Here is a 19,888-nt window from a genome sequence, read left to right as displayed (position 1 = left end):
TCGTGGATTGGGAGGGCTACGGGATGGAGGAGCGTTCTTGGATCCCGCGGGCGGCCCTTCTGGACCACGGTATGGTGCGGGCGTTCCATGCGGCTCACCCTGACAAGCCTGGGGGTCGCCGGGAGGCTCCCGTCGGGGGGTACTGTCACGGCCAGGCGGATCAGCTGCACGCTGATCAGCACTCTCTCTCTTCCTCTCTCCTCTTCTCTCTCGCCGGGGCGGAACTCACTGTGGGTTCACGCCCTCGGCCCACGCCCTCGGGAGATGAGACACCTGGGTCTCGTTAAGGTGATCAGCACTTAAGCCAGGAGGTGACTGCTGTTCGTCGCTGGATCGTTGTCTACCACGCGTTAGTGAAGCCAAGCTACAGCAAGTTAGAGTGTTTTCCTGTGTGCATCGTACTTAACCCTGTCTCCCTGTCTACAGAGCTCCTGGATTTTCCCCGTGTGATTCCCGTGTGGCAGTGTCGGGAGTGTGAGCCTGTGATCGTGTGAGTGGATATTCTGAAGAACGCGTGCTTTCCCCTGGACTTCCCTGGAGACCCCTTCTCCCCTCACTCAGCTGTATATAGCACCTCCCCGCACATTCTTGTATATACACCTGGTGGATTGTAAATAAACCCTTCTTGTGAGCATCAGAACTGGAGTCCTGCGCTTGAGTCCTCCTCCAAACCGTAACACTTTCGTATAAATGAAGCGGACATACCTGAGTGGCCGCGATCTAATCCTGTTTACATAAAGTAAGCCTGCTCCCGAGCAGGTTTACGCTTACGGATCTGTTGCTATGACAGCAAGTCCCGGATGAGCTTCGGAGAACCGAATGATCCAAGATCACGCGAAATCGTCAACAATCAAATCCAGCTAACTTACTTAGCGAGGTACGAAGAACGGACCCCAGGCTGTCACGGTCTACGTGGGCTGGGTCCTTCGAAGACCGAGAAGGCCGGAAGTGTGAGGCTGTGAAATGGGACGGTCTAGCCTTCAGATATGCATCACCACTGTCTCGGTGGAGTTTAATAAACTCAGCCGTCTGCTCGCTGCTATCTAAAATATAACAGGACACTGCCGTAAATTCTCGACCTTCTCACACTTCTGTTTAATCAGTTTTCTGTTTGATGTCTATTCAGCTGTGTGAAAATCCCAGAGGAACCCACCCGATAGATTAATAAAGTTTTATCTAATCTAATCTAATAACTTTGATCTCAGCCAAACAGATTTACTCAGGAACAAATAAAACACAGGAAAAAGCCAAACAATAACATTTTTAAGTTATCGGAGTGACTTATATATCATGTTTAACCTGAGTAGCAAAAGACCGCAGGGGGTCTGAAAACGATGAAGCCGGGAGTCCGCTGGGAGTCCCATAGAGCCCTGGGTTGGTTTGGGAGTCCAATGGAGTGACCATTGAACCTCCCGGCTAGCGGGTAACAGACGTCTCCGAAAACGTCGAAGCACTTTTGCAAATATGCGATACCTTGATAAACCGAGCAGATATTTGAAGTTTACACAGCTACATTCTCGCCTGAAAATATGTTAAAAGTTTATTTTGTGACCCAGGAAGAGTAATAAGAGTAATATTAAAACGCAGTAGCGGCCGCCATTGTTGGAAAGTGGAATTGGCTGGGCCGCGCTATGAATTCTGGGATATGGTGGGCCACGAAGGACACACCCGACCTGTCCTTCAAATCAGGGGAAAAGGAGAAAGCATTTGTCGGCCGGATTTGGAGGAGTCTATGAATTGGGGCAGCCTTCGTCGCGTCGCTGCGATGTAATCGGACTACAAATGTGGCCTCAGGAGGATGCAGTCTACATTTTGGGACACAACTATGGTCTCACAATAATTGTAGCAATCTTTAACTGACTGTACATCACCTGCAGAAGCCTGTTTTTACATGGTATTTAATTTTATTCAAACAACAACAAACAAAATGTTCACCAACAACTTGACAGAAGTATGTTCTAACTGACTCACATCAGTCCTAGCTGAGTTTTCAGTGTTAAACACACTATCAGGTAGGATATTTAAAGGTTACTGCAGTGTCCTCTTGAGAAACTCAACCAGGAGGTGATGAGGGAAACCAAAATCCATCTGAATCACCACAAAGCCCTGCAGCATGAGAGTGAGGAAGAGGCAGAAGCTGTGTGAATGCAGAAATACAACACATACAGAAAGAGAAAGAGAGAAACGAGAAGACTCACGTCCCGGGGAAGCACCTCAGGGTTAAAGAGATCAAACTGGTATAATCCCTGTTTGTCCAGAAGCCTGGTTAGCTCAACTCCCAGAACTGGAACACAAACCACAAAAGCATCCTTTAGAGTGGAAATGAAAGACTAACTGTACAAAAGGCTAATTCACACCATGGATCCCTGCTCTCACAAACTGATACAGATGTAATAATAAATAATCATGGATTGGATTTACATAGCTCTTTTCGAGACACTCAAAGTGCTTTACAATTCCACTATTCATTCATACACTGGTGGAGGCAAGCTTCAGTTGTAGCCACAGCTGCCTTGGGGCAGACTGACAGAAGTGAGGCCCCCTGAACCAAGGTCGCCCACAACATGTAACATGTAATACCGGCTTCACCACGCCGATGCTGTTCACAGGACAGCAAGAGCAAACGATTGGGAAAATCTTGTCGACTGTGGTTCAGGGGGTTGGGAAGCTCATCTTGTAACCGGAAAGTTGCCGGTTCGATTCTCCGCTCTCTCTGTCTTGGTCGTTGTGTCTTTGGGTAAGACACTTCACCTACTGGTGTTGGCCAGAGGGGCCGATGGCGCGATATGGCAGCCTCGCTTCTGTGAAATATAAATTATAAAATACAAAAAGCAACTATTTACAATTCTACTTTTAACTATTTAAATTTTCAGCTTGTTCCTTTTATTCCAACTTTGTTTTATTGATTTCAACAATGACATACAAAGTTAGCAACAGCAAAGTCGATCTTGATTTCAGAACAGTTGTATGTCCATTGTACCCTCCAACCCCCCCATCCCGAATTCTCCCCCTACCAGGTCCACACTAGACAAGACACCGCAGAGAGCCAGTCTCTGCCCACACACACAAAAAAATATCTCAAGACGAATACACATAACAAGCATAACCAAAAAAACAAACAAAGAAAAAAACAAAACAAAAACAAACAAAAACAAAAAAGGGACCAAACAAAACAAAAGGAAAACCAAATAAATAAAGTAAAAATAAGATAAAATAAAATAAAAAAATCCAAACTTTATAATGTAGCCTCACTCAGTTCACTTCAGACTCAGGAAGTAAAGTGATGGTGTCCACCAGTAAGAGAAATGATTTCCAGATTTTGTTAAATTTCCTAATAGAACCTTTTAGAGAGAATCTAAGTTTTTCCAACTTTAAGTTAAAGAGTACATCTCTCACCCAATGATCATGAGTTGGGGGGTGGGGAAGCTTCCACTTCAACAGAATAAGCCTCCGAGCTAGTAAAGAGCCTGTTTGAGGGGGCCAGATAAGTTCAAGTTGGGAGGAATGGCAAAAATTGCAGAGGATGGGTTAGGAGGGACAGTCTGGCCATATGCTTGGCTAAGTGTGTCGAATATATCCCTCCAAAATGCACTCAGTTTTGAACAAGACCAAAACATGTGGACATGGTTGGCAGGTGATAGTCCGCATCTGCTACAGGCATCACTAATGGTTGGATAGATTTTAGATAATTTTGCGTTTGTATAATGTACTTTATAGACCACCTTGCACTGAATCAAAGCATGACGGGAACAAATTGAGGACGAGTGAATCAATTTCAAAGCAGAATCGCACTGCTGTTCTGGCAGGGTTGTCTGTAGCTCTTCCTCCCATCTCAGCTTAGTATGAGAAATGGATTTGGGAACCAAAGTATCTAGTATTTTATACAAGGCTGATATCAGTCTGTTTTGATGAGGGTTCGTCTGCAGGATGATATCCAGATTTGTTTCTGGAGGCCGATTGGGAAAGTGAGGGAACTGCGTTTTTACAAATCTCTAACCTGAGGATAACAAAAAAAATTGGAATTAGGCAGGTCGTATTTAGACGATAGGTCAGCAAAAGATAGAAGGGTGTCCTGACTGTACAAGTCCTTAACAATCCTAAGTCCTTTATCTTTCCAACCTCTAAAGGCCGCATCAGTGTTTGAAGGTGCAAAATTGCAATTTTTTAGTAAAGGTGTTAGCAAAGACGGTCCAAGTAGCCCAAAGTATTTTCTGAACTGTTGCCAAATAGTTACCGTTTCCTTAGCTATTGGATTCTCCCCAACAAGGGTTGGAGAGAAAGGGGGTGGTGAGCTGAGTATTTATGATAATGAGTAACAGCTAGATGCAGTTTCCATTTGTACCCAGGCTGGTATAGGGGGGTCGTTGTGAACCCAATGTAAGAGTTTTTGTATGTTAGCTGCCCAATAGTAGTGTCTAAAATTGGGCAGACCAAGACCACCGTCAGTTTTAAAGGACTGAAGAATAGACTTGCGAATTCTAGCTTGTTTCCCTCCCCATATGGAATGTGACAGAATCTTTTCTAACTTGTCGAAGAATGCTTTAGTAAGAAGAATTGGGACATGTTGAAAAAGATACAAGAATTTGGGGAGGACACTCATCTTTATCAGGTTAACTCTCCCTGCCACTGACAATGGTAGTGAAGTCCAACGGTCACAATCTTTCCCAACGTTGTCTAGTAGGGATAGAAAATTCTCCCTCATCATTTTAGGTATAGAAGAGGAAATAAAACCCCCAGATATCTAAATCCGGTTTCTGTCCACTTAAAGGGCACTATTGAGTGGGGAAGAGCTCTGGCCAGGGAGTTGAGGGGTTGCAACTCGCTTTTTTGATAATTGAGCTTATATCCTGACAGTGTACCATATTGGTCCAGTATGTTAAAAAGCACCGGGAATGAGTTTAGAGGGTCAGAAATGTACAAGAGCAAGTCGTCTGCATAAAGGGAGAGTTTGTGGGTCACACCGAACCTTGTAATGCCTTTAAATCTATCCTCTGAATGCAGCCATATTGCAAGAGGCTAGATAGCAATGGCGAATAGGAGGGGTGAGAGAGGGCACCCTTGCCTAGTGCCCCTCTCAAGTGGAAAAGGCGAAGACAAGTTGTTGTTAGTACGAATACAGGTGGATGGCGAAGAATATAGTAGCTTAACCCAGAGAATAAAGTCAACCCCCAAGCCAAACCTATCCATCACCTCATAGAGGAAGCTCCACTCGACGCGATCGAAGGCTTTCTCCGTGTCAAGAGATACCACAACCTCTGGAATTGAGTTGCACGATGTGTGGATAATATTCAAGAGGCGTCTTGAATTGTCATATGAGTGCCTGCCGGCCATGAACCCTGTCTGATCAGAAGAGATAATTTGTGGCAGAACACGTTGTAGCCTAAGTGCGAGAATTTTAGAAAGTATTTTAAAATCAATATTTAAAAGAGAAATTGGTCTGTAACTGCTGCACAATAGAGGATCCTTGTCTTTTTTCAAGATTAAACAAATAGCTTCGGACAAAGTCTTAGGTAATTGACGTTTTGAAAAGGCTTCATTATACATATCTTTCAACAATGGTGCCATAAGATCAGAATTGGCTTTATAGTATTCTGCAGAATAACCGTCAGGGCCCGGCGATTTACCTGTGTTTAAGGATTTAATGGCTTCTTGTACCTCTACTACAGTAATTGGTCCCCCTAATCCCTTCGTCAGATCTCTAGCTATTCTTGGAAAATGTATATTTTGGAGAGTTTCTTCTGATAGAGGTGGAGAGCTTGAAGTGTACAGATTGGAATAGAAACGAACAAATACTTCATTAATTCCCTCTGGGTCCGATATTATGTCGCCAGCGGCAGATTTGACCTTTGGAATTAGTTTGGAGGTTGCTTCAGCACGGGCTTGATAGCCCAGAAGTTTCCCTGCCTTATCACCGGATTCAAAAAAGCGTTGCTTTGTCTTAATTAATTGAACCATAGCTGTTGCGGTGGTGGTTAAATTGAGACTGGCTTGAACTTTCACACGTTCTGTATAGAGGTTAGGATCTGGGTTTGATGCATATCTGCCATCTAGATCTTTGATCTTATTCAATAAACTGGCCGTGTAAGATAGCTCTTTCTTCAGCTTTTTCTTTTTAAACTAATTTAGCAAAAAATTAACAAAAACTGTCTCATAGAGCTCTGGGTTGGTTTAGGTGGTTGTGGTGGTGTACTGCATGATGCTGTAGATGCAGCAGCAGCAGTGTGTCTAACAGTTGCAGTAGACACACTGGCACCTTCATTAATATCACACTCCACTCACTGTCTTTTATCTTCCCATTGCACTGATGGGTGGACAGTTCTCAGGTGCCTGTGCAGGTTGTTTGTGGAGCCGGCTCTATATGATATCCTTTTCTTGCAGACTCTACACTCTGCCTTGTATTGTCAATGAAATTGAAATGGTTCCAGATTTTGCTTCTTTTCTTGGTGTCACTCATTTTCATTACTCTACCTTTCTAATGTGATGATGTTGTCCCTGGCTCTCATTCTCTCTCTCCCTCCTGCTCTGTTCCTGTGCTACTGAGAGTATAACTACTGCCCCTCCCCCTCTGCTCGGCAAACACAAGGCTCACGTGTGGAGTGAAGTGAAAAAAAGTGAGAGAGAGAGGGTGAGAGAAAGAAAACAAAATACGGCTCCTCGCGTCGTTTACTTCAAAGAGCCGCTTCGTTCGTGACCCACACATCACTATTAGTGTGCAGTACTGTGGTGAATTCACAGTAAAGCTCTGTGTTGGACAGGTGGACAGTAGCTGCAGTGCCCATTGTCAGATTTAGGTTACATTTAACCTGATGATGATTAGATTGATTCACTGGGGTCCAACTTGATACCAAGTGCATACTGTCTAAAATAAAACAGAATAGAACAGAATAGCCCTTTATTGTCATTGTACATGTCCAATGGAATTATGGGTGCACAAAACCAAGTGTGCAAAAACTAAAACTAAAAACAAAGACAGTATAAACAGTGTCAGTGTAGGGAGTGGACATCGACCATGATGGCATGTGAAAGTGTTTACATCTTGGTGAATTCATCCCACTGGTCAGCTGATGTATGTAGACTAAAAAAAATCCACTGAAGTTCACATTAGAAATCATTGTGAGTTGTGATTCTTTTCTCTATGCTGAGGCACTAGACAGATGTTAGGGTTAGCCCACCTGCTGAATCCCACTCTAACCCGTGACTGATTTTACTGTTTAGTTGTGGAGATAAAATCACGCTCCACAATGTAGCAACAGAAAATAGTTGTTTTTATAAAATTCTCCTTCACTGCATGTGTCCGACATGACAGATTGAAGCTTTCGTGACAATTAGAACTTAGATTGGAATAACAGTTTGATTCTATTGTACTAATATTGTTACTCGAGCAAAGAAGTTACTCAGTACTTCAACTTTTTACTGGAGTATTTTTAACACAGAGATCTGTAATTCTACTTAGGTAAAGAAAGTCTATAATTTTGTCCACGCTGATCCAGCTTCACTTACAGATCTGTTTTTGAGAGCGTCGTGGTGTAAAGTACTGTAGTAATGATAAAACTCATGCAGTCTTGTGCATTTTAGCAAAGCTTTATAATAATGTGAAAGGCTTGAGGACGGAGCTGAGGAGCTGTGTTTCTTACCAGACAGGACTTTGGGAGTTCCAATTTTCACCACAGCTTCCTTTATGAACTCGAGTGCTTCATCATATAGCTAGAAACAAAGGGAAGGGTTACTGATATAATCTAATCAAAAAATGGAAATGTTCAGTAGGATCTGCATCAGTTTAACTGGGAACTAAATAATCTGAATGGGAAAAGAAAACTGAATTATTCACACTTACATCAGAAAACAATTCAGTAATAATGTACAATAATATATCTGTGCAGGTTGTCATACATCTAAAATAACACTTTAACGTGTGTCCTAGAAACTGAGGGAAAGTAGACAGTTAATCTTTAATGCTTTCAGGGTGAATTTATGAAAATTACTTTTTCAGCAGTGATTACATTTTTTAAAGCATAATGAAGTTTGACGTGTTGTTTGACAGCAGCCCAAAAAGTATGTAAAAGGTACAAAGTTAGCACAACCGAACCACAATATCCAAAATAAAGGAAATGGAGCAGGTTAAAAACACTTGTATTATTCTGACTACATACCTGCTGATCCTGTAACGGCAGCTCAGCTCTGAATACTGAGATCCTAAAATGAAAGAGGATCACGATCACACACCAGGCGTAGAAGGACAGTTTTCGAGACAACAGAGAAACTGACCAAAATTACACCTGCAAATAAGTTTTATATCAGATATCAGAGTCTAACACTTATGGCCATACAGTTAGGTGAAAACAGTAGAACAATTTAAAGGGCTCGAACCTGCTGTTAACATCTTAGTGTCAGACAGCACAGCAACTCACTAAGATCAACACTTTTGCCTTTAAACTAAATTCTGAACTAGTTTGTTTTGATACCAAGATCACTAACTTGGTATTGGGGTCATTGTATAAAACGGAGTGTGTTACACATACAACCACATTACACTGTCTCAGTAATCACTTAGCAAAAACTAAAAAACACCTCACACACGAGCTCCTCTGTATACCAAAGTATTCTAGAGCCAAATGTTAGGCCACAGCTAATGCTGGGACCAAACTGGGTCATCAGTCAAGGTGTTCAAAAATATGAGTCAGGTATCAGTCTTACTCTGTTGGATGACCTTGCAGGAGGACTTTCTTGTTAACATAGGAAGTTGTGATATCTACGGCCATGCTCTACACATCAAAGACAAAGAATACAAAGATCAAACACAAAGAAGCCTTTGTAATCCACAGTTTTCTTATTCACTGCACGGTCTGACAGACACAATGTGGTTATGTTTTCACTTTTAAACACCTTTCAGAGACTTACTATTGAGAATTAGATGTGTTTCTCAGTTTGTCTCCGTATAGGAAAAGGCAGCTAGTAACTCTAAAGTATGTTCTGTCACTGTGAAAAAGTACCGTCTGAAAGAAGAGTACTGGTGTGCCTTGACTCTCACAGTGGAGCTGTCCAGATGCCTGCACCCAAATTGTCGTTCCCAAGATGGAACTGTTCAGATATGGAACCGATGAACTCCACAGTCTTAACTCTGGGGAAGCTGAATCCAACAGACACTGAACACAAAAACACAAAATGTTTTACGTCCTATCTAAGAAAGTATATATTATATGCACACGTGTTGCAAGGCAGCTTTCATTCCTACCTTCCTAATAAACTCAGGCATGGCAGTAGAGAGGTTTGTCCTGAGGAGCGTCTGAAATTATATTCAAGATTCAAGCATGTACAGTGGTGTGAAAACGTGTTTGCCCCTTCCTGATTTCATATTTTTCTATGTTTGTTGCACTTAAATGTTTCAGATGATCAAACAAAATTTAAAAATTAGATAAAAATTACACAAGCAAACACAAAATGCAGTTTCTAAATGAAGGTGTTTATTATTAAGGGGTAAAAAAGTCTTCCTCCAATAGGACCTGCCTGACAAAGTTGCGTAGACCAAGATGAAAACCCGACCTGAGCAAAGGAACATAAAGGCTTATCTCAGTTTTGCCGGAAAACATCTTGATAATCCCCAAGATTCTTGGGAAAACACTCTGTGGACTGATCAGACAAATGTGAAAATTTTTGGAAGGTGTGTGTCCCGTTACATCTGGCATAAAGGTAACACAGTATTTCAGAAAAGGAACATCATACCAACGGTAAAATATGGTGGTGGTAGTGTGATGGTCTGGGGTTTTTCTGCTGCCCCTGGACCTGGAAGACTTGCTGTGGTAAATGAAACCACCAATTCTGCTGTCTACCAAAACATCCTAAAGGACAAGGTCTGGCCATCTGTTCGTTACTTGGGTTCTGCAGCAGGACAATGATCAAAAAACAGCAGCAAGTCCACCTCTGAATGCTTCATACAAGAAAGTAAACAGGAGTGACATTTGTAGGGTTATTGAAGTTGGGCTAGCTACTATGTATTACGTTAAGTTTCAATAATGAGGTGTTACGTGGCGGCTAGCTACACAGCTATGGTTAGCATGATTAGCAGAGTGAAGCTGGAGGATGAACGCTAACTTTTTTCCACTTAATAAAAGTTAACGTGAAGGTTCCCGATGGTTAGGGACAAATGCAATCGCATGGCAGGATGCTGTAAACGGACCAAACTTCAGTCAGGAGAACAACTGCAATATAAGGTTAGTCATTAATATACTGCTGCATGGGCTGGGCTGTAGTTACATCGCAAGGTTTTAAAAACTGAGCTTTAAAATGAACAGTGGTAATAAAAACTGAGAGAGGCCGACAGGGATCACTGACTTTTTTAGGGGCTTGTTCAGATTAAATAGAACAAGATACAAAACATTAAAACATGTTAAAGACCAAACAGCCTTAATAAACGCAGAATAGTTTGTTCATACGTCATCACTTAAAGATTGGATATCTCACCGGCTGTGAAAGTTTTAATGCAGTACAGTAGTTATTATCATCACTTGTCACATCCTGTTTATGACAGTTAAATAACATTCATATAAGAAATAAAATTTTCTTGTGTAAACTGTACGTGGTGTTAAATAGATGTATACTACTGTACTTTAATGTCGGTCATAAGGGTGGTACTTTTGAAAACCCTCCAATGTTCCTGAATTACAAAAAATTCTGCAAAGATGAGTAGGACAACATTTCTCCACAGCTGTAAAAGACTCAATGACAGTTATCGCAAATGCTTGATTGCAGTTGTTGCAGCTAAGCGTGGCCCAACCAATTAGTAGGTGTAGGGGGCAATCACTTTTCCACACAGGGCCATGTAGGTAGGTTGGGATCCCCCCCTCCCCCCCCCTCAAATAATAAACACCTTCATGTAGAAAGTGCATTTTGTGTTCACCTGTGTTATCTTTGTCTAATGTTTGATGTCATGCTGAAGTACTTACAGTGAGCTCTTCTCCAGAGACATTGAGCTGAAAGCGGCCATCTTGGTGAGCTGCTTTGAGCATCGGGTTTAAGAACTGGTCTGCAGTCAAAACACCATTTGCATTAATAGCTTTCCACGTACAAATAAACGTCTTTCAATACATTTAAATAAAATTGGTTTTCCAATTTCCAATTCCAGTCTTGTGTGGTGATTTGAACTCTAGCTTCAGTTTCCTGCTCTTGGCTGACTAGATGTGACACTTGGTGTGGTCTTCTGCTGTGTTTATGGTTCAGAGATGCTCTTCTGCATACATTGGTTGTAACGAAGAGTTATTTCAGTTTCTGCTGCCTTGAATCAATCTGGCCATTCTTCTCTTCTCTCTGGATATTTTCTGAGCCTAGAGATGTTTGTGTGGGAAAATCCCAGCAGATCAGCAGCTTCTGAAATACTCAGGCAATTCGTCTGGCTCCAAAAATCACACCACGTTTACAGTCACTCAAGTTCTTAAGCTCATTCTGAAGCTCAGATTGAACTCCAGCAGGTCGTCTTGAGCATGTCTATGTGTTAACCAACATATATATTGTTTTTCTTATGTTCCTTTCTTTTGTGGCAGACTTCCAAAGCTAAGGATGAATCTGAAACTTGTAAAGCCCCAACAAGTGGATGATCCAATATTAACCACGAGTTAGCAGTTCGTCTTGTAATCGGAAAGTTGCTGGTTCGAGCCTCGGCTCCGACAGTCTTGGTCGTTGTGTCCTTGGGTAAGACACTTCACCCGTTGCCTACTGGTGGTGGTCAGAGGGCCCTGTGGCGCCAGTGTCCGGCAGCCTCGCCTTTGTCAGTGCGCCCCAGGGCAGCTGTGGCTACAATGTAGCTTGCCCTTACCAGTGTGTGTGAATGGATGGATGACTGAATGTAGTGTAAAGCGCTTTGGGGTCCATAGAGACTAAGTAAAGCGCTATACAAATAGAGGCCATTTATCATTTTAACGATGACTTGGCAACAGTGGGGAGGAAGAACTCCCTTTTAACAACCTCCAGGAGGACCGAGCTAAGGGAGGGCCACCCCTCTGCTTTGACCGGCGGGGGTGAGGGTATAGAAAAGACAGAAAAGTGGAGCGTGGTCATTGCCTTCTATAGTACCTGGTGGAATTTCACTTCACAAAGGTGTAAATTACCTGAAAACAAAATACAAAAGATAAACAGAGTGTCTACTGCTAACCTGAAATCCAAAAGTAGATCATCCTGTCTTCGGTCAGCTGACTGGGATGGAAAACTGATTCATTGATGACAGCAATCTTGTTGTTGTATTTGGTCAGTCCCTGGAAGAAGTGGAGCCCCACAGTGACCAACGAGATCATTATTAGACCCCTACATGTCCTCCAGTACTGAAGAATTACTGCAGATTACACCATTTAAAGGAGATCCAGCACTGCTGTGTATTAAATTATGTATCTAAAGTTATCATTTACCTTGTGGTATGATTCGATGTAGTTTGCTGTGATGACAGGAGCAGCAGTGATACCGATGTCCACGCTGATGTCTCCATCAGTGAGGAACTGCTCTGTAATGTTCAGAACATGGATAAAATAGAAAACTTCAAAAAATGGTCGATCACATTAAAGGCCAAAGAACTGATTTCTCTGGTATCTCACTGAAACAATCATATGTTCTTCCTTTGAAGTGTTGCTGGCATGCCTGCACGCATTTAGTTTGCACTAGAACTTTATAGGAAACTGTGGAAAGCGTAGCATTTTTCCCACTTTCTGCTGTTTTGAATAGGTTATGATCATTTAAAGAAGTCTATTCTTCTTGGCATGTGTGATCAGGGACAACAGGAAGAAGTTGTTGAGAAGTTGAGCAATGACTCGCTGCCACTGAGAAATAAAATAAGCCATAACATGAAAACTGACGCTGTACAAAATCAAGATACAGCTGCTTCATTGTCTTAAATATCTGATCAAAACCCAGTGAAATCAAATTTTTGAAGAATTCTAGAGCAAAATATCCATTTAAGCTTCAAAGAGTTTGTCTTCCTGTCTTATTTTAATGTGCACTCCCTTAGCGTTGATTTCAAACAGATAAAAAAGGAGGCAGGCAGAGTGACTGACTCTACAGGACTAATTACTCACTCCACTACCCCGTCTGTCTGTTTAGTCAGAAGGTTAAGACCACAGTCTTCAGTGACCAGGGCAGTAGATAACATTTGTATGCAGTCTGTTTCAGACTTTTACATCCAGACTGCCCTCAATGATCTGTAGTCCAACATGTCCTGGAAAACTGCCAGTTTATGACGAGTTGGAAGCGACAAATGATACAAAGAAACGACAAACATAGCAGGAGCCGGGCTTTTCTGAGGAGTTCTACAGTGACCTATGCTGACCTTAATCGAACAAGAACATCGATGCGAAGAGCTGAAAACCTCAAAATCAAAAGACCGGCCGCAGGAGTACCGTGCAACTCAAAAACCCACCGAGAAGTGAAAGAGTCACATTATGTTTTAGCATTTCTATTAAATATGTACTAAGACATCATTTGTAGGAGATTATTTGTTACCAATAATTTGGCCAAGTTTGCACAGAAACAGACGCTTAAGGAAAGTAAAGTGATTTTAATTCTAGATTTCAAACTCTTCCTTCAGGTCTTCGCGTACCTGCCGTGTCCTGTATGAAGTCAGCCAGTATATTTGCCGCCTTGTTGATCTCCTTACAGATCTGTATTTGAGAAGACAACTGTCACTGCTTTATTCTTCTCAAAAATCATTGTTGTGCACATCATAGGTCTGTCTCTGTCGCCCTCACCTGTCCCTTGATGACCAGCTTGACAGTAAGCGTGATGAAGTCGGTGAAGAGCTTCTTCAGCCAGTTCGGCCTGACCACAAAAATGTTAACAGTCAGACACTGAAATTGATGCAGATGCTTCATTCACAGTTCTGTTACTTACTCTTTGTCTCCCTGCAGGTGCAGACGCAGCTTGTGAAAGTTCAAGTAACAGTCTGTTGTGTCTGCTGCTACCTTTCCATCACCGCAGTCTGACGGGGACACACAGGTGACAGAGGATAGCTAGTCAGCATGTGTTTATATGATGCTTCATTGTGTTTCAGCTGGAATAAAAGAGACTGTCACACGATACACTAGCAGCCACGTTTTAAGATGGTGGAGGATATAATGACATCAAACTAAAATGATACTAATAACACAGTTTGAAAATCTTGAATAAATACAGATGTAAAGTATTAATGGAAAACAAACAAACTCATTTAGCAGTGAAATTTCCCAACAACACATGAACTTTGGAAAACTTTCTGCAGAATCAGGCTGGGACATTCCCACATGTAGAACGTTAAACGGCTGTAAATATTTTGTGTGGTTAAGGCCGACAAGCTGCAACACAAACGACACACGTTAAATCCCTGCAGCAGCGCAGATAGACTGAGTTTGTACACAATTAACCTCTTCAAAAAAATAACTAAAACTTTCACCACCAGGGGGCAGCCTTTTGCTAGATTTTTAATTTTAGTGTAGCTGTCCAAGATACCAGTCTGCTGTGCCTTCATGGGTTTCTTCCTATACTAAAGGCACACATGTTTGTTTAAGTGGAAATAATATTACACATTATAAAGTAGACCCTGCTTGTGTCAGACTGGATCTCCTTTCACCATCAGAACTGCCAGTACCTTCAAAAAGGTACTGGAAACGTTCACTTGGTCCATATGGACAGTTACTGCACATCCAAGATCTCTCATCCCACCACATCCCAAAGGTGCTCTTCAGGATTGAGATCAGGTGACCGTGGAGGCCGTTTGAGTAGAGTGAAGTCATCATCATGTTTATTAAGAAACCAGTGTGAGATTATTTCAGCTTTGTGATGTGACATGGTGTGTTTTCCTTCTGGAAGCAGGCGTCAGAAGATGACTGCACTGTGATGGGCACGGTCAGCAGGAACACTCAGGTAACAATGCTCAGTGAGGCCCAACACATGCCATTACAGCAACAGCACCACAAACCTGAATCACTGATGCAAGGCAGGATGGATCCATGTGGTTTATGGCAAATTCTGACACTGACATCTGAATGTTGCAGGAGAAATGGAGGTTCCAGTCTTCTGTTGTCTAGTTTAGGTGAGCCTGTATGAACTGTCACCTCAGTTTCCTGTTCTTAGCTGACAGGAAGGCATCCAGTGTGGTCTTCTGCTGCTGTAGCACATCTGCTTCAGGTTCAGAGAGGCTCTTCTGCACAGCTTGGTTGTAACAAGTGGTTAGAACTTGTAACAACTGCTGCCTTCCTGTCAGTTCAAAGCAGGCTCGCCATTCTCCTCTGACCTCCCATTATGCCATTTTTGTTTTGTTTCACTAAACCTTAACAATCCATTGAATTTTATGTGATCATTGTATGTTTTTATATTCAGCCCTGATAATTTCTTAAAGCTTTGAATACATAAAAATTAATGGAGCTAAAACATAAAGCATCAAAAAATGGAAAAAACTACCAAGATGAATGTGGAACAAAACATAAACCTAACCCAGGAATGGTGACTGCTGATGGGGGTGGCTTGTTGAGAGGTCAAACAAACTGGTACATGATGTACTTACAAAGTTTGGGGTTGATTCCAAGATCAATCTGAGAGTCAATCTCAAAGTCAACTGAATGTCCGAAGTTAACGCTAAAGAAAAAGAAAAATACGAATGAGAGTAAGGTCAAAGATCACAGGAAACAGGAGGGATTACTAATCCTCACCGCCTGAGAATTGGTAATCACCCAGTCGCTGAAAATAATGTAATTCAACTAAAAAATGTTTAAAAACACCCACAAAATGCACAAAAGTCCATCTATCTATCTATGCTAAAAACAAAGTATTAGTGCAGTGGTTTTGCAAAGGTTAACTATAAGTTTTTCCCATCAGACTCAAACTGCAGCAATCAAACAAACAACAAAGCTATCCTAGCTCGTCAGCCATGTTGCTGCTATTTGACATTTATTTAAACTCTGTGTCAAGGTTTAAAATACAACTGCTGTGATCGCATTAATGAGAAATAATAATTGATTCCAAAGTGAAGACTCATTCACTCAAATTAAATTGGAAGTTTTGGGTGCGTTGGAGTATGAAGAGCATTAGCATCAAAGAAAGTCAGTCTCCATAGAGACCCATGTTAAAACTTCAGCAATGAAACTATAACCTGTTTTGAGCCCTCTACAAAACCAGGGCTGCTCTCTAATGCGAACGTGGATTTGGATTTTTTATGGTTTAAATTAGCAGTGTTGCTTCTCTGATCTTGTTTTAAAGGTAACATGTTTCAGGAAATTGTACAGCTTGTGGCTAAACTACAACCAAACACAACTGCCACCTGACAGTAGCATCACTGAGTCCAGTATCCACACTTCTCATCAGACCTACCTAAATGGTTGTGACAGACAAACAGTAACATGATTCAGCGAGGTAATGTGCAGTAGTCTCTAAGAATCTGTAGATCAGATCATATGGTGTGTGTGTGTGCACCTGTGGCTACTACACTGTAAAAAGTGACGTATGTGAAGCGTGCCACTGTTGGTCACACATACTCACAGCCAGCTGCCGTATCCATAGTGGATGGTGCCCTTGAACACTGCAGACACATTGCTTATCTCCATGGCGATGCCTTCACCTGGATGCAGCTCAAAAGCGCTCTGACCAATCGACAGGTTGTGAATCTCCAAACTGGACGGTGAAGAATGGACACGCTTTTTAACCATGGGTGTCACATATATGTTTATAGTGTGTATGTATGTGTGTGTCTACTCACTTGTCCAGGCCGTACATGACCTTTCCAATGAAGAGCAGGGACTTCTCCCCCTTCATGCTCGGGTATCGGGCGTGCTGAAAAGCAGCCTCGATCACTTTAGTGGTTTTCTCATTCACTGCAAAGATAAAAGCACGTGTGCTGATAGGTTTGTAGCACAAACCTATTCGCTGGAACCTTCAGGACAATTTGCTACACAGCAAAAACAAGACACAAGCAGGCAAAGTTCTTTGTGTTACTCATGCATGAGGAGGCCTGCCTGGAGCCAAGTGTCGTTCCACCCACTTGACCTCCGTCAGACTCTCAGCCAGGTTCCCCATAGCACCCTTTTATTGTGGTTACATGAATATGCATAGGGTCATTAACATATAACATCTTACATAGGTATACATGTGAACAAAGAATACCCTGTGTGTGTGTGTGTGTGTGTGTGTGTGTGTGTGTGTGTATATGTGTGTATATGTGTGGGGTCAAGATGTGACCCCGTGAAGACTCCCCAAAGCTGGTGCCAGGAGTCTAGCGGTCCATCTAAACAAAAGGCTCTTACACTCAAACAGATATACGCGTGTTTGCTATACCATATATCAGCAAGAGAAGATACGACCTCTCCTAGGAGGTGTGTGATCTATGCCAGAACACTCTGAAGAGGAGTGAACGCACTCCCCTCCTCATGCTACACAGAGTTGTTACAGACCTCCTAGGATGAGACATTCTTTCAATATGCCATCAACTATATACTTCTAAACACAAATGATTACATGTTTCTCAATACAAATGACAATAACAAAATATAAACCCATCATGTGCTCTAAAACAAAGGGTTGTGATCTGTGGTGACCTAATCTGACAGATGAGCCAACATGAATACATCGCATTAAGTAAAACCTTCAGAACTGGGTGACAGAAAATCTCATTTTACATTTAAATGTTTTAATCTTTTTGTTTTGTTAGCACCAAATTGCAATAATCACATGAATGAACTTCATAATATCTGTTAAGACCCTAAAACATCAGTGAGGAGAAAAGAAACTTTAACACAACACAACCAGACTGAGGTTTGTGGCAGATAGATGTCACGTGCACTTCACGTGATGACCAAGAACTGAATAACATTCATGTTAAAGCTGAGAAAGTTTGCTGCTGCTGCTATTTCACTGCAAACAGGGAAATCGGGAAACTTCACTGAATGTATGTGTTTGAATAAAATCGTAACTCTGTTCCTGCTCTTGGTTTCATAAAGTCGCTGCTTGAGTGGATGATTCAATAAAATCAATAAATGGAGTCAGATAAATTCCAGGAAAAAAAAGCATCCAAATCAGACTCACACACGACAGCAGCGGGGTAGGTGAGCCGGCACACAGCTCCGGTGAATCTGTAGGCTGAAGCGGGGTCCTGCAGGCAGCAGTGGGATGTCCCGAACCAGGACAGCAAAGACAGCAGCAGCAGCGGGACTTTGCTGGGCATCGTGCACGAGGTGGTTTTCCCTCTCTGAGAACTGGCTGAGGTGTCTAACCCTGTGGACGGTTCTGTCGGAGCACAGCAGGCGAATCCTGGTTCCCTCGGTTCTGGCTTTACTAACGGATCATCGGGAACATGGAAAACTGTGCTGCTGATATCTGTGCTGACAGAGAAAGACAAGTCGTGTGCTTCAGACTTGTTGAAAGGACAAACACTGACTCAGGTCTGTCCCCCTTAAAGTAAACTGATCAAAGTCCAACCTGTCCTGTCACCTCAGGTATGAGCACAGACTCTGGAGTTTTGAACTCTTCAGCAGGACAAAGAATGCATCCCTTTCTTTTCAAACTGTGACATAACAAGAAGCAGAAGGCAACACTGCCTGCATACATACCCCACAAAGACGCCTTAAAAGTGAACATGGAGCCTCTGAAAATGATTCCAGCCTTTCCTCCTCTCATCAGGGGACTAACATTCAGGGCCAGCGTTCCTGAATAAATGCAGGGTCACAATGAAACAGGAGCTCCCTGTAAGAGGAGACGAAAGGGGAGGTACAGCTGACGGGGCCTGGACGTAACAACAAAGGGGGCACTGATCTAGTTGGGGCCTTTAACAGGAATCAATAAGTGTGGGTGTTTTATGTGCGGTGACATCAGCTGACTTTATTGATTGGTTCTTCCACTCTAAAAACACGAGTCTGAGACAGAAACGAGAGGCTGTGGGAGGCACAAGTTCACCAAACCTGGACAAAGGTAGCCCGCTCTCAGCTTCTGCAGATAATTGGACAATGATCTGGTGACATGAAACCAAGTGTCAAAGCAACATCTACATGAATGCCAGCACCAGACCATCGCACTGCCTCCACCCATGGTGTGTCCTGCTCCCATCTCTTCCCTGCATGAATGAAGAAACATCACTCATCAGTCCACATCACCGTATCCGAGTTATCTCATCAGGTAACTTTCTGTGCTTGTGCTATCAGCACATGAACATGAAGAGCTTACTGCATGAGGATCCAGCGTGGCTGTCTGTTTGTAGCTACCTGTCCTGCACAGCCGAACTCCAGCATCCAGGTGGATCAGCTACCTCCTTGCTGTGGTAATGTGTCAGCTCCTACACTTTACCTGTTTAGATTGAGGGAGGAAGCTGGAGCAGAAACCTCTGGAGGCAGCGCTATAACATGCATTTTCTGGACACTTATTATCAGGTTAATCAGCAACAATAACATCATCTGGAAAAAGAAGACTGCCACCTGGTGGTGAAAGGTTTAACATTGCTTGCTTTGCACTATCTAAATAATTTTTTCTGACTTGTTCTAGTGCAATAACCTGTATTTGTATCTGATTACATTTTAATTTCGAAGGAAATACACTAAAATTCCATTTAATAACAGGAGGCTTACACGCCTTAGACACGGGCAGGAAACTTTTAGAGACCAGCCAAACTTTGCATTGGCCTGTTTTTAACTAGTGGATTCTACTTTGTATGAATTATTTGCATTTGGCTTAAGATAACCTGCAAATATAATTGTTAGCTCGCTGTGCTCAGCCTATAATTTCAATGTATTTGTACTGTGACTGTGCCTGCAGGCAGCACATGCAGGGGGGGGACTGTATAGTTTACTAAAGGTCACAACATTAACACATGTTCTGCAGGGACTTGAGCCTCAGTATGTTTAAACGTGCGGTCATCAAACTCAAACAAACATTAGAAGAAACAAATCCACACGATAAGGAA

The 19,888-nt window shown here is 42.4% G+C and overlaps 1 protein-coding gene across 2 annotated transcripts; it reads right to left on the bottom strand.

Annotated features, from left to right (window-relative positions):
• Nucleotides 1-1,880: 1,880 nt before the first annotated feature.
• On the bottom strand, nt 1,881-18,697 carry LOC116327436 (cholesteryl ester transfer protein, plasma). Of its 2 annotated transcripts, none has more exons than XM_039614601.1 (18): nt 18,546-18,697; nt 18,022-18,317; nt 16,700-16,814; nt 16,483-16,614; nt 15,512-15,582; nt 13,864-13,951; nt 13,722-13,791; nt 13,574-13,634; nt 12,393-12,484; nt 12,143-12,242; nt 10,941-11,020; nt 9,233-9,283; nt 8,991-9,143; nt 8,695-8,762; nt 8,151-8,193; nt 7,635-7,704; nt 2,199-2,284; nt 1,881-2,106 (listed from the first exon to the last, which is right to left on the bottom strand). In XM_039614601.1, exons 2-18 carry the CDS (start codon nt 18,158-18,160, stop codon nt 2,029-2,031), a joined length of 1,497 nt encoding a protein of 498 aa, XP_039470535.1. In that variant the 5' UTR covers nt 18,161-18,317; nt 18,546-18,697; the 3' UTR covers nt 1,881-2,028. The 2 variants fall into 2 exon arrangements, with proteins under 2 accessions (XP_039470535.1, XP_031604875.1); XM_031749015.2 differs by having other exon boundaries at nt 18,022-18,312; nt 18,546-18,686.
• Between the last annotated feature and the right edge of the window lie 1,191 nt (nt 18,698-19,888).

This window comes from Oreochromis aureus, linkage group 7, assembly GCF_013358895.1.
Source record: "Oreochromis aureus strain Israel breed Guangdong linkage group 7, ZZ_aureus, whole genome shotgun sequence".
Classification (NCBI taxonomy): domain Eukaryota; kingdom Metazoa; phylum Chordata; class Actinopteri; order Cichliformes; family Cichlidae; genus Oreochromis; species Oreochromis aureus.
The sequence above is the reverse complement of the archived record's forward strand: the minus strand, read 5'-3'. Positions and strand labels throughout refer to the sequence as shown.